General features: G+C 35.0%; 1 protein-coding gene across 2 annotated transcripts in view; it reads left to right on the forward strand.

The window, feature by feature from the left end:
• Positions 1–18382, forward strand: part of CLASP2 (cytoplasmic linker associated protein 2) — a 181653-nt gene that overhangs the window by 109411 nt on the left and 53860 nt on the right. The window contains exons 19-24 of one of the 2 annotated variants that reach the window (XM_007447689.1): positions 2457–2480; positions 4567–4584; positions 7054–7155; positions 12856–13026; positions 13587–13694; positions 17393–17455. In XM_007447689.1, the coding sequence (XP_007447751.1) occupies positions 2457–2480; positions 4567–4584; positions 7054–7155; positions 12856–13026; positions 13587–13694; positions 17393–17455 (486 nt within the window). The remainder of the gene's footprint in view (positions 1–2456; positions 2481–4566; positions 4585–7053; positions 7156–12855; positions 13027–13586; positions 13695–17392; positions 17456–18382) is intronic. The other variant, XM_007447690.1, reaches the window with a different exon arrangement.

Here is an 18382-nt window from a genome sequence, read left to right on the forward strand (position 1 = left end):
CCTCTGCCCCTCCCCCCTTCCTTCCTTCCTTCCTTTTTCTTTCTAAACCCCCTTCCCCCACCTTCCTCAACTTTCTTACACAGATGTGACTTGTGTATTCTTTGTTTTCTTCTCTTTGAGCCTTGTTTATCATGGCTGAACATTTATGGATCCAGAGATATGTGCTTTTATATTGAAAGAGTCTCTCAGTCTATTGGTAGGTTGCTAAAGGATGAGCAGCTAAAAGCTCGTTGAGTTTTATGCATTTTGAGTTTGAAATCCCTGAGACATCAAACTGGAAGTGTTCAGAGGCATAGTAGTATATGAAAGAATTACATACAGTGGTAGAGAACTCAGGAGAGAGATCTGTGCTTGAGATTAGATTTGGAAGTCATTGGAGGATTGTTCTTACTGTAATCTTCTGTAATTAAGATACTGTAATCTTTCAATATTAAACTCAATACATTACTTAAAGCAGTTGCCACAGGATTTTTCATCCACTGAAGTGCTGAATCCTTTGGCAACAGGGCTGTGATGAGTGTTTTGAGGTTTACCCTTGAAAACTTTATCCTGAAGAGGAAGCTTGGTATGATGGGAGACAGGAATTTCTGTTAAGGAAACCTTGATATATCTATGCATATTTATGAATATTTGTTCTCAACAACTAGGTGTGTGGGATTGCTTAAATGAAAAAGAAAATAAATGTTTTCAGTTGGAGTCATGTGGAGAGAAGTCAGATTTCAGTTGATTGAGGAAGAAGTTGGAAGGAGAATCTGTATAAATTATTCCTATGCTTAGCGGTTGAGAAGAGATGAAAGAAGATTGTAGGAATTATCCGTTGTTAAAGGTTAATGAACTTCTTGTTTTTTAAAATTGAGGGAGTTGAATATGTTTGCATACTAAGATGGTAGAGTCAGTGGAGAAGGAAAAGTAAAAAATGGAAGAATGAAAGGAAATTGTTTACGGTCAAAGTTCTTATGAGAGACATAAGGAATAGGATGTATAGAGAAGAGCTGGGGAGTTAGCCTTGGATGTGGAAGGGTCATCAGTTTCACTGAGGTAGAAGGGAAAGAAATGAAGGAGGTAGATTCAGATATATTTTGGGCAGGTGAGCATTAAGAGCCATGTAATGGGGAGGTAGCTCTGTCTTCATGTTTGAGGAGTCAGAGTCAGGGTGTCTGAAAGGTGGCTTGAGGTTTGGAATAGCAGTTGAGGAGGCACAAGAGGAGGGGCTCTCTTCCGGGCTTCCTGCAACCACCCATACATTGAGAAACTCACCAGAGAACTCACTGGACTGTTAGCTGTACTCATGGCTGAGGTTTATTATAGCAAAAGGACACACAGCAGGATCAGCAAGGGAAAAAGACTCATCCGGTAGTCTGGAGGAGTCCAGGCACAGGCTTTCAGAGTTATCCTTCCCAGAGGCGAAAATGACAGGCTGCACAGAACATGCTCCTTCCTCCAGCAATGAGTGTAGAACATGTGCATAGTGTTTCTGTCCAGAGAAGCTTCCTTAAGACTCAGAGTCCAGGGTGAGGGTAAAAGGGCGGTCATTATGCAAGCACTCTGCTGCACAACCAGCCACAATTACCAGAATTCCGTACTCCCAAAAAGATAACAGTTATTCCCCATAAATCACATTGTCTGCAAAAACCGTTCAGGCAAGTTGGAATAGCAGGAGTTCAATACCCCGTCCCCAACACTCAAACACACAAAACAACCTCATCATTGATAAAATTAGGATCCAAAACTAAATTCCCAAAGGCCAGCTAAGGGCTAGCCCTGTAACTAGACTCTTCTTAAGAGTATCAGGCCTGGTTTATTAACACTTTTCTGCACAGTCACTAAAGGCCAAGCCTGATAATTACCCCAGTTTCTAGTAGTGCCAGTATGCATGACTTCTTGGTTTTGTAATTTTCTCTATTGGGGCACCTCAAAGTAGCGGGGTAGAGAAATTTAGTTGTTAGATTTATCCATATTTCAGGTCTTAAAGGGACTGAAAGTACTAAGAAAGGATGGGGTGAGGAAGCAGCAATGCAGTAGACAGAGGATAATGATGAGACAGCTAAATTTAGAGTAGAATTTGGGGGTGTGCTCTAGCCTATAGAGGAAAAGAGAAAGCAGGGCAAGGTGACTCTTAGATTACGAGAAACTCAGCAGACCCAAGCAAAGGGTTTGTCTGATGGTGCAGGGGTCCAAGGTTGGGACATGGGCTTCTCTAACTTATTTAGGCTAGTGAAAATCAGACTTATTGTCAATTCAATTCTATATATATATATATATATTTTTTGGTATTTTTATCTCACAAAGAAACCTCGTCTTGTTTAATCTCCTAGTATGTTTTAGTTGAAAACAAGCTTCATATATACGTGTGTGGTATGAATTCTGTGTTCTTAAAAATAATGTTTTCCAGGGGTTATAAAATCCTTTTCTAATATACTAAGTTTTGTTCTGTTCTTTGCTTGCTCTTTCATCAGAGGATACTTCTGACAAGATGGATGGTAAGAACTTCCTTTTCTAATTCACCTAAAAAATTTTATGGCTCTTGGATTCTACATGATACCTTTGTTCATTCTCTTAAGTTCTGCAAATAGGCTGCTTATTTGGCAGCACTCTTAATATGAAAATGGCTGCGTAATTCTCTGATTGAATTTTGGGTTAGACATATCCATTTTGGGTTTCTCAGTTTACTCAAATACTAGGTTACTGTTTGTTATAAGTTAAATCAATTTTCTTAATTTTTTTTACCTGAGCTCTTAGAATATTCTTGATTTCTTAAGTCTTTCTCTGAAATATTAGATTCAGAAGAAGGGAAAGGAATCTCATAAGTCACTTGATTCAGCTCTGTAGTTTAATAACTCTGATACAGAGAGAGACAAATGACATATTTTACAGATTCATATGGTTATTTATGAAAATGAAATGCAAGTCACAGATGCTGTCTTTCAGAGAGTGAGTTTTAAATTAACATTTAATCAAAATTGAACTTACTTTGAGCTATGCTTTTTTTTTGCGGTACGCAGGCCTCTCACTGTTGTGGCCTCTCCCGTTGCGGAGCACAGGCTCCGGACGCGCAGGCTCAGCGGCCATGGCTCACGGGCCTAGCCGCTCCGCGGGATGTGGGATCTTCCCTGACCGGGGCACGAACCCGTGTCCCCTGCATCGGCAGGTGGACTCAACCACTGCACCACCAGGGAAGCCCTGAGCTATGCCTTTTTAATTTCAGTATTTAGTTTATCTTTAGTTGCTTGACCCAGTATGGTAATTTTTATCTGTATGGTATTTTTGTCTAACACTAGACTGTGTATTATCCATACTTGCCCTTCACTTCCTCAGATACCATAATGTTATCTAAGAACTTAAGCTTTTTTATAAGAACTTGTAAGAAGATCCTGAATCTGTAAGTCACAGTATGAGATCTAGGGAAAATGGAAAACTATGTTTTTCTGTCAATTATTACATAAACTCTGAAATCGGTATATCTTCCATTCTGATGAAATGGAAGATTTATTTAATCTTGGGTTGGGTACATGAGTGTTACTTATAATTAGTCTCTGTGCTTCTGTGTGTGTTTAATGTATTTCATAAATTTAAGAAATTATTAAATGAAAGAAAACCTAACCAAGAGATAGTTTCTATATTTCAAACCATTCAATATCACTTCTAACACTGAGATTCTAGATCCTTTAAAAACAAATTATTCTCACATTCCAGATCAAAATGTTTTCTTTTTTGGGTCAGAAACATCAGCCTATTTGAGGAATCACCTGCATTATGTGATGTGTTACTCTCACTGATATTTAATCCTGTTTAAAAAAAAAAAATCTATACACACGCACACACAGAGAAACATCTGTTATTGCCCTATAGTAGTAGTGAGTTTGGTTTGTTTTGGCCTTGCAGTGCGGCTTGTGGGATCTTAGTTCCCTGACCAGGGATTGAACCCGGGCACTCAGCAATGAAAGCGTGGAGTCCTAACCACTGGAGTGCCAGGGAATTCCATTTACTTGATCATTTATGCTAGTTTTCATTGACGTCTTAGGGAGTGCAAGAATTTTTGAATAAATAGCTAATGGATTGATAGGTCTTTGTAATGCTTTGGTGAAAATACTGGGTTAATGAGACCTAGGTCATGGATTTGATTCCCACGTTTGTCAATTAGTTTTCTAGTTCTTTTATGGACTACCTTATGAAAATGCACAGAAAGAATTCTTACACTGGAAAGATCTATAAAAATCTTCATTTTGGAGAGAGCAATGAAAGTTGCATCTTTCTTGAGTAATTAATTTCTCTAATTTTCTTCATTTAAAATTTTAAGTATGAAGTATAGCAGACAAACGTGTTTGTTATAGAATTTTGCTATTTTTAATTGTCTAGTTTTAACCTTGTTTGTGCTATGAGTCATTAGGTTACCTCAAATTTTCTTTTATCTCAAAATGAATCTTTTAAAAACTAATTTAAGTCTATCAAACTAGAAATTTTTTCTTTTGCCCTTTTGTTTTCGTTGGGTGGGAGGCACGAGGAAGGTTTTAACATCAGCATTGGCAGACTTTGTTGAAATGTTATTGTTTTATTTCTCTTATTTAGGAACAGCATCTGAAGATGGTAAGAATTATACATTTTGTTAGTAACACAGATACCTCTACATTAATATTTTCATTGGTAGGAATTAAATATTAAAAACTAAAATAGGCTAATTTCTTTGCAAATCTGTATAATTTGCGAGCTGTGGTAGCTTTTACATTTCATGTTTGGTTGTGTTAGTTATACATGTGGATTTTTTTTTAATCCTTCATCCTGGAGTTTTGCTTTGTATCTTGCATCATCTCATGCTAGAAAAACATGAATGCTTACATGTTTAATAATATCTAGTATAAAGTTACATAGTTTCATTTTTTTCTTGTAGTGACATTAATGCTTTTATTTTGTTTTTGTTTTTTGGTTTATGCCAATTCATTTATACTTTGAGAGTGCACGTGCCATTGCTTTATTGTCTTTAAATATCCTCAGCATTTAAATGCATTTATTTTGTCAGCTTTTAAATGTATCTTTGATTTTGAATCAGTGACTGGAGAATTGCATATGATTTGAATTTGGGATTACAAAAACCTTGCTAGATATAATACTTTATTCAACTGAGCCAGTTTACCTTTTAAAAAATGATTTATTGCTTTTGAATTTGTAGAAAGGAAAAAATTCAGTTTTTATATTTATCCTGCCTGAAGGCTGTCTTATTAAGCCTCTGATATGAAACACATTTTTTTTTCTAAATTTTACATGGATGACATTTTCTTGTGATACACAGTTAAGTAGATTTAACATTTTGGAGGTCTCATACTTACTCTGATATATTTGAAATATTTTCATATTTTAAGTTTTAAATTAGAGTACTAGTTTCTGGCACTGTGGCATTGTAATTTAGAATGGTAGTATCAAAATACTTAATTTATCCTAATTTCTTTGTTGTACTGGATACATTCTGCATTTCAAAAATAATTTTTTTCTATTTTACTTCTTAATCAGGAGAACATTGTGTCCTATTCTAAACAGACTCTGTAAAAGGGTGAAAGTCCTGAATTATGGGCTTTTTAGGGGCCTCAAAGAAGTTGATAGAATGCTAGGATCTACCAACTGTACTTCTCCTTTTGCTTCATTTTATTCCTAGTTCCTAATTATTCTCTTATCTTCCCTCACTCATTTCTTAATTTTGTAATTTTTCTTTACCCTTTAGTGTATGTTTTCCTAATTAATATTGCCATATCAGGCTAGCCCCTATATTGTTGGGTTTTTTTTTTAATTTATTTTGTTTATTTATTTTTGGCTGCTTGGGTCTTTGTTGCTGCGTGCGGGCTTTCTCTAGTTGCGGCAAGCAGGGGCTCCTCTTCGTTGCGGTGTGCAGACTTCTCATTGCAGTGACTTCTCTTGTTGTGGATCACAGGCTCTAGACACGCAGGCTTCAGTAGTTGTGGCACGTGGGCTCAGTAGTTGTGGCACACAGGCTTAGTTTCTCTGCAGCATGTGGGATCTTCCCGGACCAGGGCTCGAATCCGTGTCCCCTGCATTGGCAGGCAGATTGTTAACCACTGCACCACCAGGGAAGTCCCCAGCCTCTATATTGTGGTTGCCCTAAAAGTTGTGACTTTTAACTAAAAAGTATTTTGAGTCCTTCTTTATGATCATGTTTGGTATTGGTTCTGATTTGATAGTGATTGAGACTGTTGCTTGAGAATACCAAAGTACCTGCTAGTAATATATTTTTGTTTTTTCTAATGACAGTTTACTTAAGCACTTTGGTAAGCATTATCTCCTTTGGTTCAAGAGCTCTAGAAACATCTTGCATCTTGGTTTTGTGGAGGGGGATGAAGCAGTAGTAAGAGAAGAAAGGAACGCAACTTGGAGGTAGAGAAGGAAATGTGTGTAGAAAAGTGCCATCTCTTTGAGGATTGGTATTTCCTCAAATAATTTTATAAATGAAATTGGTTAGTTGGAGGAAGAGAAGAGTAAACGTGTCCATGTATACCTGTAGTAATCTCATGTTTAGCACAGGATATAAAAAGATGAGATATTTTACCTAGTATTGTATCTTCTTGCAGATCTCTTTAGAAGTACATTTTCAGTCAGAAAGATTGTTTGGGTTGTTGTTTCCAAGATTAGCTTGTATTTTAAACTACAGGGTGGATTTGAGAATAAATTAAATTTCATGGAAACGGAAATTTTAAAATTGGAACTACCAATTAAGAATAAGTGCATGCCTGTGGTGATTATCTTAATTATAACTCTACTTTACTGGACTAATAATATCAAACTGAGAATGGAGATCTTTTAGTTTGACTTTATTCTTACCTGTAAAGGAAAGTTAGCTTATGGTGCAACACGTAAAAAGCAGTATGTATTTTTAAAATTTTAAGAGAACTATAATCTTATAATCTGTAAGTGAAGGTTACATTATTACAGAATTTAACAATACTTGAAAAGCACACCCAATTAGAAAATTATAGTGAGATTTTTTTCCTCATTACTAAATATTATTATAGAAAAGAGGTCTTTAATTATGTAAATAATTTTATTCCTTAGGCCGGGTGAGAGCAAAGCTTTCTGCACCACTTGCTGGTATGGGAAACGCCAAGACTGATTCCAGAGGAAGAAGTCGAACAAAAATGGTGTCTCAGTCACAGCGTACGTATTACCTATTAGTTCTCCCATATTTCTAATATGTTAAGATAAGCGTATTCCTTGTATGCTACTGTATGAAGAGATTGACCAGTGGAAAAAGACAAAACTAATTTCAAAAAAGACAAGCCACATACTGAGTTCTTGTTCTGTACTTTAGGTTCATCATCACCTGACAAAAATGAAGGTATTTTTTTTTCAATGTTTTGGGTCAGTTGTTGTGCATGTTTTGGAATTTTTGGAGTGGGTGTTGTCTTGTCTTTGGTGTGTTATTAGGGCTGCATCATTGATATCTGCACTTAGAAAGAAAAACTTCATCTGCTGTACAGACTTTTGCATGGAGATATTTTAAATAGCACAAGTCTTTTAACATTAAGGTTTTCACAGTCTACTCAGAAACTTGTAAATGTGGAAAATTGTGCTTTTTAGAGGCAAAATTATTGCCAGATGTTAGCATTAGATCTGGTTGCATCTAGCTAATGTTGTTCAAGGGCAGATATGTGGTATCTTTGTACTCTCCCTAAAATCTGTTAGAATGAAGTTAGCATTTTTGGCAGGTATATACTGATTCATAAAGAGGAAACAAATTGAAATGACCAGTTTTGTTATATTCCTTTTTAAATTTAAGATTTATGTTTTTGCCGTTTCATTGGAAGCTGAGTTTCTCATAAGCACAATTATTAAAAAGCACAATTTTGAATTCTAGGTAAAATGAATGATCCATTCCTATATATTCCAGAATATTCCAGAATAATATATACACTTAAGGCATAATTAATTTAAAAGAGTTCACATTCCTTCTTTATCAAGAGATTTTCCTTAGCACATACCTCTTAGAACAGGAATTTTTTCTAGGGAGGTAATTCTGGGGTTCTTCTATATACTTGGCCATTTTGGAAAGAAATAGATGTAGCTATCTTCCACTGTTGTTTAGGTGACTCTTCCAGGATATAGATGCCCAATTTGTCTGTTTTTTTTAACTTGATTCTTGAATCGTGGAATCAGGGAAAGGAGCTGGGCTTAGAGGGGGTCAGGGCAGTGATTAGACAAGTCCGGCCTAGCAGATTCTCCTCTTTCCAAAGTCAAAAAATCTAGACAGAGTAATGATGGGAGCACTCAACAAGGGTCCTAAAAATAAGCAGAAATGCTTAGTAAAATCGGTTTGCAAATTGAGGGTTATTTACAAATAGGAAAACATGGCAAACGCCTTCTGGGTAAGAGCTCTTCTCCCAACCAAATTAGGAATAGATCATACCACATTCTTCCCAGATCTTGTGTATTTTTAGGGTAACTGTTAAAGTAACTTAATCTTTAGCAGTATAGCATAGTAGTTTAGAGCCTTGCTATTCCAAATGGGGTGCCCAGACCAGCATCAGCATCACCTGGGAAATGTATAATCTCATGCCACCACAGATCTACTGAATTCAGTCTTTAACAAGATCATCAAGTGATTTGTGTTACAATCAAGTCTGAGAAGTATTGATTTAGATCATGGATTTGATCCATGGCTTTTCCAGGTTATTTAAAGTTGCTGTATTTCTGTATACTTCTACTGTAACCAGTAAAATGAAGAGGATATAATCTCACAGGATTGTTGTGAGAATTAAGTTAGTATTTTGCCTGAGCACGAAGTATGTGCTATATATTTTAGCTGGTGAAATTGATGTCCTTGCTTTTCTTAACCTAATGTCAACTGAATTTTATACTCCTATTGTGCACTTCTTTGTTGTTATTTCTTATGGACTTCAGGAAACAAAAATAACGGTGAAGTTAGGAAATTTAAAGCAGAAAGAAAAATAAAGGTAGCAACCAGAAACTGTCTGTATCCAGCATCTTAATGATAAAACAATTTTATATGAGATATTTTACTGAGTTCTCTTCTAAAGTAATACTAAGACTGAACTCATGGCAGAGATTTAAAGTGCTTTGTGTATGTTTTTTTAATATATTACTTAGGGAACTCCCTTTTAAGTGTATTATAACTACTGATCACTTCAAGAGAATATAGAATAATTTTTTACATTTGGTTTTTCACTTTGAAACCCAATCCACAATACTTGAAATCCTCTCCTAGAGTGTGAGAACATAATGATAGATTTTAGACCTAGTAGGATTTTAAGATCAGAAGACGTTCCCACCATAAAATCACTTAGATTTTAAATCATATTGGTGAGGTTTTTGTTTATTTGCTTGCTTACTTATTTGAATGACTGTTTTTTTCATTTCAAATTCTTTTGAAAAAGATATTGTGGCCTTGTATAATTTGATGCAAGTTTCTTTACACATATTTGCACAGAAATATTGCTGTGCTCTCCATCTTCACTTTGTTTTGAAGTAATTCATTAGGGTTTGCATGGTCTTTTCCATATTTTTATATCACCATTTAGGAAAAAAAAATCTCTTGGGTCAAAGCAGGTATGTTCTGATGGCTAACCCAAAATAAATAAAAACAGACCCAGTGGAGAGACTTCCAGACTTAAATGTTTATGTAAAGATTGTGTCTTTTGTTGTTGGTAGTGACTGATTATGTACAAATGATTGTACAGCCTGTCAGAAATTTTGTCTCTCCACCCCACCCATCTACTGTTTGGTTTTTTCCCTTGTGTGTCTTAAGAAAGATAAAACCTGTAGCTTTTTCATTTAATTTTTCTTCAGCTAGAAGATGTTGTTCTTCCTTACCTGTAGTTTTAAATTAAATGTTTAAATTATAAAAATTTAAACATTTAATTATTTAGATTTTAGACTATCAGTAGAAGAAAAGCTGAAGAATTTACATTTACTTTTGCACCTTCATTTCATCTGCTTTGTACATGAGTGTCTGATTTCAGTTTATCAGCTAAAAACTACTAAATGTTCTGCTTTTGTTACAGACATCAATGGTTTGGGGATTTTTTTTTAAAGTTTGCTTTTTTTGCTTTAGAATTTTTTATTTTCTAAGAACTGATTAAAGCTTTCTTATTTCCATCTGCCATTCATTTTAAATCTGCTTCTTCCCTCTTCATGGATTATAACCCTTACCCTAATTCTGCCTTTACACTTGTTCAGGATCACAATCTGCTAATACCATTGGTGGTAAGAATATATAGACTTTATGTGTGCATCTATTGTTTGATCACCTATTTTCATTATCAAGAATGGGTTCTATTCAGCAGAAATTCTTAACATTTAATATTATATCATTCTGTAGCCATTATTGGGGTAAAAATCACCAATTATGATTTTTCTTTGACCTGTCCTTATTTATTACCAAAACCCTGGGTTTTAAAAATTATCCATGTTGATGCCACAGATGTAAACATTCAAAAACAAAGGAGCTTTAGTAATGCCTTGAAAACATCTCATAAAAAGTATAAAATGGTAATTTGAAAACTTTAGGCAGCACAAGAGAAATTAGATATCTAATTCCAAACTTCATAAATTACAGTATTTTCTAGTAGCATGCTATTCCCTAGGTACATCATACTCTTTTTCATCAACTGTGTGGTTTTTCTAGAAGAAATAATTAGCCTTGGTAGTTCTTTTGCTGGGGAAAGAGCCTTGATATTCTCTTCTAAGTATAAGTAATTCCAAAATGGGTTGTAGGCACTGTAATTAACACGCTGTTGGTGGGGGCCGGGGCGGGGGGCGGCCATTGGAGAAGAGCGGGTAATGATTAACACTGCCAATTTCATTTCCCAGGAGAGGGCATGAATGAATTTAAATATATAGAGAGTGAGCTTGCATAGTTTTGATAAAGTCAGTAAATCTAGTATAGGTAGCGTGATTACTCTGCTTCTATGCTATATGTTTCCTCTCTGCTGAATAGATCCACATTTCAAGGAATTCTCCAGTCTCCTACCAACACTGTCACCCCCTAAACTTACATTAGTTTTAACAGAATAACGTGTTGTATGTGTTCAGTTCATAATTTATACTTTTTATATTGTTGCAAGTGTTCCCATAAAATATTCCATCAGCTTATCTTGCATTGTGAGTTTGTAGCATGTTGGGTGTTTGGGTGTTTTGGTGTGTATGTTTAGTTTAGATGCTGCATGGAGAAAATAGGTGCCTTGTGAGTATCTCTAAGGTTATAACTGAAAGAAACTTGATTTAAAGATTCTTCACCTGAAATATCATGAAACAATTCAAATGACTCATCATTTTAAAGTACACTTGTATAATTTCCCTGCAACAATTTAGAATTCCTCCTACACAGATAATAAATTGCTAACGTCATCATAAACATTGATTTGTTTTACAGTATTGCTATAACCAGCGGAAGATGAGTTTCATTTTGTGTGCTAATAAAGTTTAGGAATTAAGCATGAGTTTAAATTGTATTCAGGAAGACCATGCCAAGAAAACGGTAGCCAGGTTCACAGATCAAGCAGCCCATGAACCACATTCAGCCTGCCTCTATTCATGTATTATTTGGTCTACACAACATAATAAAAATCAGGAATTGTCAAAGCTTTCATTTAAAAAACAAAAAAGTCCCAAAATGTAGCCAGTATTACCTCAAGACAGAGCTGGCTTGAACTAAAAAGTCACCACTCCCTGCCTTACACTCAGCACTGCTCCCTGGTGGATGTTCCCTGCTTGTCCCCATTGGCTTTGACTCTTTAATCTTTGCTCTATGGAAGTGAAGTGTCATTGGGTAAGATTATACCTGGTGAGCAGTGACTGTGGAGAAGTTCCCAACAAAGAGGAAACGTTGCTTTCATGACATTTTATTTAAGTGCAAGTTTAACTTTTATAATGCTACCATCCAGAATCTAGAGTTAAATTATACTTTGGAGTTATCTAGTTCATTTTCCTTTTCAATGCAGACAAAAAATGTTTTGATTGACAAGGAGCTTATCCCCTTAAACACTAACGCGTGCAATTCTAGTTTAAAAGCATGTTTCTTAACTTCTTTTTTAACTCTTACCCCAATCTCTGAGATTTTGTCCAGCTCCCTTTCTCTATCCTGACCACGTATCCTTTGTCTTCCAAGACTGAAAATCACTAGTTTAGAAAGGATCTGCCTTCTTTGACATTTATTTGCCCATTAGTTGTGTTTTACCTTCAGTATACATCAGCTTGGCAGACTGGCCACCCAAGACCCCTTTGCTATTTGAAGGCAAATAGCAAAATGCAAGTTTCTTCTTCAGCTGGCCTAACTTTGTAAACATTTAACATTAAATCTTGTAAAAATTTAAAAATATACATAGTTGCAAGATAACCTTGTTATGCCCATTTAGAGGCATCTCAGCAGGCAAACTTTTAACAGGAAGCACATTTTTATTACCATATTCTTAACAAAAATTATAGCAATAATAGAATTATTAATTTTTTCCTTTTAAATGTATAGCTTTAATATATAGCATTTTAACATATAGCTTTAGCTACATGAAATGTATTGTTAGATAAGTTTATTTCTTTGGAAATCTTTTCTACTATTTATGTTCTGAAAACCATAATAGTGTTGTCCTTATTAAACATAGCATCTTATATTCCCCAAACTGAAAATATATTTACATGATTTACCATTCAGTCCTAGTATATATAGTATACCTTTTTATTCTAGGTTTTGAGTATATATAAACCTTCCTCAGTCTAACTCCTTTGAACTTAGAACTGCCATTCCATCACAGTTTTCTCAGGTGTACTTCTTGAATTTTTATCCTTTCAACAAGTTCTCTTGGAGTTCATATCTTAACGTTTGTGTGTGTGTTTGGTGTTTAGCTGGCAGCCGGTCTGGGTCTCCGGGAAGAGTTCTGACCACAACAGCCCTCTCCACTGTGAGCTCTGGTGTTCAAAGAGTCCTGGTCAATTCAGCCTCAGCACAGAAGAGAAGCAAGATACCACGAAGCCAGGGCTGTAGCAGAGAGGCTAGTCCATCTAGGCTCTCAGTGGGTGAGATTTTTGTGCAAAACTTGGGACCTTGTATTTCTTTAGTATTTCAGGCATTGAAGACTTCAATTTAGGCACTTTAAGTTAGAGAAAAACAACTTAAAATTCAAGGACAACTGAAATATAGTTTAAAAATGGAATTAGATATCTTATCTTGAAAGTATGATTTGTTTATATTTTAAATCTTTTTATTTTAGAAAAATATCATTTTACTCTAATAATCACATACAAACTAGAAGACTGTATTCAAGAATTTTAATTGTATTCCTGGTAATGCTTCATCAAGAAAAATTTCTTCTCAACCTTAGAAAAAACTTATTTATTAGTTTTTAAGAAAGAAAAGAATAGGGACTTACCTGCTGATCCAATGGTTGAGACTCTGCACTTCCACTGCAGGGGGCATGGTTTCGATCCCTGGTCGGGGAACTAAGATCCCGCATGCTGCATGGAGTGGCCAAAAAAAAAAAAGAAAGAAAGAAAGAAAAGAATAAAACCAAAATATCAAAAATACAAACTCTATCTCCTGTTTACTCCCCTTCTGTGCTGCTGTTGCTTCATACCAGCCCGAAGCAGTCGTATTCCTCGACCAAGTGTGAGCCAAGGGTGCAGCCGGGAAGCCAGTCGGGAGAGCAGCAGGGATACGAGTCCTGTTCGCTCTTTTCAGCCCCTTGGTAAGTGTTTGGGCGGGTGTGAGGCATATTGCTTCACTGTTGTGTTCCTACCATCTGATAACCTCAACACACCCTGGATTTAGTTGATGATTTCTTCAACTGTATCTTTTCCTCTATCTCTTTTCTTTTTAAGGACAGTCAGAAGGAAATTATACGTTTGGGCAATTCCTTTGACATTTATCTGTCTTAAATGAGCAAGTTAGACATTGGATAAACAAATTGCCTTCATAATCAAGTAAATATCATATAGATTTAAACCACAGAATATTGAATTCAAGATTTTTCTTAACAAATCTCCCTATAAAATTTAAAGACAGTATTTAAATATTTACTCTTAAGTGAAATATGGACTATTTAGTTTGATAAAAATAAAGACTTTTGTCCTTTTTAGTAGAAATATTAACATTTCACCTTAGATATTTCAGATTACTAGAAAGAATACTACAAAACAATATATGAACTACTTATTAAAATGGGAGGGATTAATATTTTTACAGTATTTTACAATTTAACAACATTTCCCATGCATTAGCTTCTATCATGTCATTGCTGTGAAACCTGTCTGTCCCTGATTATAGAGATTTTATTATACCCTTGATTATAATACTATATTTACCTCAATTATAAAAATATTAAATGATTTTTTTAAAAACCAAATATTTTAGAGTAATTGGAGAGGCAGAATTTTTTATGTTGAAAATCTTTAGAATTTCTGTGTGGTCCTCAGCATTTTAACTAATACTTTGTTTATATGCACTTACTTATAGCCGTTTCAGGTTTTTTCTTTTAATTCCATGAAATGTAGGTTACTGTAATACTTGAGAGTTGCACTTCAGACTTTGTGACACTTACGTGTCACACAGACACATAGTTCCACTCATTATTTATTGGAATTATTATTTCCTTCAATAGACACGTTAGTATGGAATTTCTAGAGATTAATTTCTAGTTCTTTGGGCCATTTGGCTCAACTATATCACTACTAGACTATCCTGTACTGACCCTTTGAGCTAGGAACTCAGGCAGGGGTATCCTCAACCCTTGTTTGTGTTCCAGTCCCAGGTGCCAAAGAGTTTCCTTCTATACTCTGCCAGAGGTAGATTTAGTTCATGTACAATATACAGTAGGCTTAGTCTGTAGAGTATCTGTGTATGTGTGTATACATGCACACACATACATATACATATATATATGGTACATCCTCATGCATATATGTTTAAAAATGAAATAAATCTTACATTTGAATAAAGTAAGCATGCCATCTTGAAGAGTCGAAGGAAGTAGAGTGGGTGTGTGATCGTTTAAGAGCATATGTTCTAGGATCAGATGGCCTGGTTGATACCCCAGCTCTGTAGCTGTTTTATACCTGGGTTTTTCCTTATCTGTAAAGCTAGAATAATAATAGCATGCAGTTCTTAGCATTGCTTTGAAGCCACTGTAAAGGAGAGAATACATAAAAACTGTCCCTCAGAGCAGTGTTTGCACACGGTGAGCACGTGGTTATCACGGTCATCGTCACTGCTGCGACTGCTCTTCCCAGTCTTCCCCCTGGAACAGTGCTTGCTTACCTACAGTTAGTTGTGTGACACATCAGTGGCAAGGATCTTAGATTTTTTTAACGGTACAATACTTATATTTGTATAATGTACAATTAGTAGAAAATGTGAGATATCGGGAAGAAACAAAAATAGGTTTCTGTACCATTTAAACCTGTACAATAGTCAGAGATTAGAGGAAATTTATAACCAACTTCTAATTACTTAAAAAATAAACATGTTAATATGCCTTTTTTTAAAAACATCTTTACTGGAGTATAATTGCTTTACAATGTTGTATTAGTTTCTGGTTTATAACAAAGTGAATAAGAACTTATACATATATACCCCATCCCCTCCCTTTTGCTCCTCCCTCCCACCCTCCCTATCCCACTCCTCTAGGTGGTCATGCCTATTTTTAAAGAGATATGTTGTTTAGTCATTGATCTAGATTTATCTCAAAGCCGCCATTTGGCAATTTAAATCATTTAAATTTTATTATTAAAGGAGGCAGTTTTCCCAGTTGTGATGAAACATCCTATTTGGTTTAAAGTTGGTTAAACCTTTTAATCATATAGTTTTAGAAGAATTGAATTTTATAGCCCTTTATTTACATATGGATATTGCATAGTAAAGGTAGCAGATTAGTCCTGTTTATTACACAGAGATGAAGAGAGCATTCCCAGAAATCAGATTGTCCTTTTCATTCCCGTTTTCTGCCATATTTGCCTACATTTTTCTCTTTCTTTATTTGGTGAATCCTTTTGGCACCTCTGACTTGAATATGGCCATTCAGCAGATTAATCCCATAGCTTGCCATTTATTCAGTTGTAACACAAGGCCAGCATCAGGGCCCTAAAGCACCAGAAATAAATCAGGGCTAAACAAAGATGAACTCTGGAACTCACACTCTTAGTTTCCATCTGTTTCTGGAACCAAGATTCAAAAAAAGGCTTACATTATTACAAGCACGTGAGTGTTATCTTCAGCCACAGATAGCTATTGATTTCAAAAGGTTTTCAAAATTTTTTCATCTATTAAAGCATTTCCATATTGCTTCAACTCTTCCTTATCATTTTAGAAATTATTCTGTTGGGTAAAATTAAAACTATATATTAGTATGTTTTACTAATGATACCAATCACCTTTCAGGGTCTGTTCAACATTTTATGCAACATTCTCTCTTTAATCCTATTTCTCAATCTTTTTGATCATTTTCTTATTCATTAAGGTCCTGTGGCAAAGGAAAGAGTAATTCATGTAATAAAAGTATTTTTAACTGTTCTCATTAATATATCTGAAGCAGAGTAACTTTTAAAATGAGTAATATGTTTTCATTAAATAATAAAATGATTTTTTCCTGGCTTATTTGTTTGTGTAAGAAAAAGACTGACTTTATGATGTTATGAAAATCAGGATTTTAAGATCTAAAATTTTAAATATCCTAAATTTAGATTTAGAGAGATGTCGTAAATATAAGGAGAAGTCACAAGTTTCTAGGTTTTTTGATTAAATTGTTAATACTCCCCTTTTTTGGTGCTCAAAATGTGCTTTGATATTTAAATAATCTACTGAATGCAGAATTTATATACTGTGAACCATTATAGAAAACACTTATGTTAACATAAATGAGGTATGTTATCTTTTGAACAATGTAAAGATGGTATGTGTACTATTTAAGAGCAAAGGCCTTGAAAGACTACAAATACTGAGGTGTGGCCTTGATCAAATTAATTAACTTTTCTCTGTGCTTTAGTTTAGCTATTTGTAAAATTGAATAGTAACAACTGCCTCACTGGGTTCAGGATTAGAGGAGATGGGATTATTATTGGTTACTATTTACCATAGTGGTTTTTTTTTTTGAAACTACAGTGTTCATTTTTTTGTCTCATGCTTGTACTTTTGACATTTCCTTCCATTTGAATACTTACTTTTTTGTCTCCTGTGAGCTTATGTCTGTCCCCTTAGGTGTAAGATCTGTTGTGTGTCAAGGAAGATATTGCAATGCAAGTGTTCAGTTGCCCTAGTCTAAGGCAATATTCTGATCCTTAACTATTAATAGTAATACCATTGTGAACTAACTCTCCTTGCCTGACTGTAGTGCTGCCACTATTCCTTGTTTCTGTAGTAATAGATGAGGTTTGTATGGTCCTGTTATTCCAGCCTCCAGACACCATTCCAGATCTACTGGTGCCCTCTACGCCCCCGATGTGTATGGGGCCTCAGGTGAAGGATGAGTACATTTTCACTATCATCTGTGCATTCATCTTAAGTTTTTTGTCCTTGTCAGTTTCCATTGAGTAATCATGTTTTAAAATTGATTTGTTTTATTTACATTTAATTTGTTGGAGAATAAGTCATTTGTGGGTTTTTTAAAAAATTTTCCCCCAAGTAACTTTTTTCCCTTCAGCAATCTTATTTGAACATTTTTCTCACTGGAGGTGGGCATTTTTCTTTTGTATAACCTAAGTTATGTCATTTTAAAATATAAAATTGTTTTATGTTCTCAGTTATGTACTTCATCTTTGTATATATGTTTTAAAAAAAAAAAACCAAAATGGTGGATGAAGTGTTTTAATTGTAAATGATAATATATTGTAGAAAGTAGTTGAGAGGAAAAACCCATCCATGGTTTGTCTTTACATACCTCAGAGTGTCAGGCAATAGTAGGTCCTTGACAAATATCAAATGATACATCTTAGTTACAGAATGAATCAGCCTATCTTGAAAGAGAAGAGATAATACTTGGAGGGGTTTTCCCTTGTAAATTCCTGGCGTGCCTTCCTTGAGCTCCCTAATCCTTACTGGTTTGAGAATTCATCTTTGTTCTGGGCTACTCTGTGGCTCAAGCAAACAGATGAGATTTGCCTGACTGATAGAGCTAGATTAATTACAGGGCTATAGACTTGCAAGCCCTTAGTTGGCCAGCCATGCTTTTGTCTATCTTCTGGTGAAAAGTATATCATAGCTACTATTCTTTAAATTTACTTCCCACACACTGTCAGTGATTTTAATCGCCTTTGCCCTTTTATTTGACCAAAAATAAATGTACCCAGAGAATACAGTATTGCTTTTAAAATGCTTTGCCCCATTGGTTTTTTTTTCCTCCTCTTAAGGATCTTAAAGTTTCCAACGTGACCCTGTTACATTTAT

This window comes from Lipotes vexillifer, unplaced genomic scaffold (genome assembly GCF_000442215.2).
Source record: "Lipotes vexillifer unplaced genomic scaffold, Lipotes_vexillifer_v1.1 scaffold73, whole genome shotgun sequence".
NCBI classification, from domain to species: domain Eukaryota; kingdom Metazoa; phylum Chordata; class Mammalia; order Artiodactyla; family Lipotidae; genus Lipotes; species Lipotes vexillifer.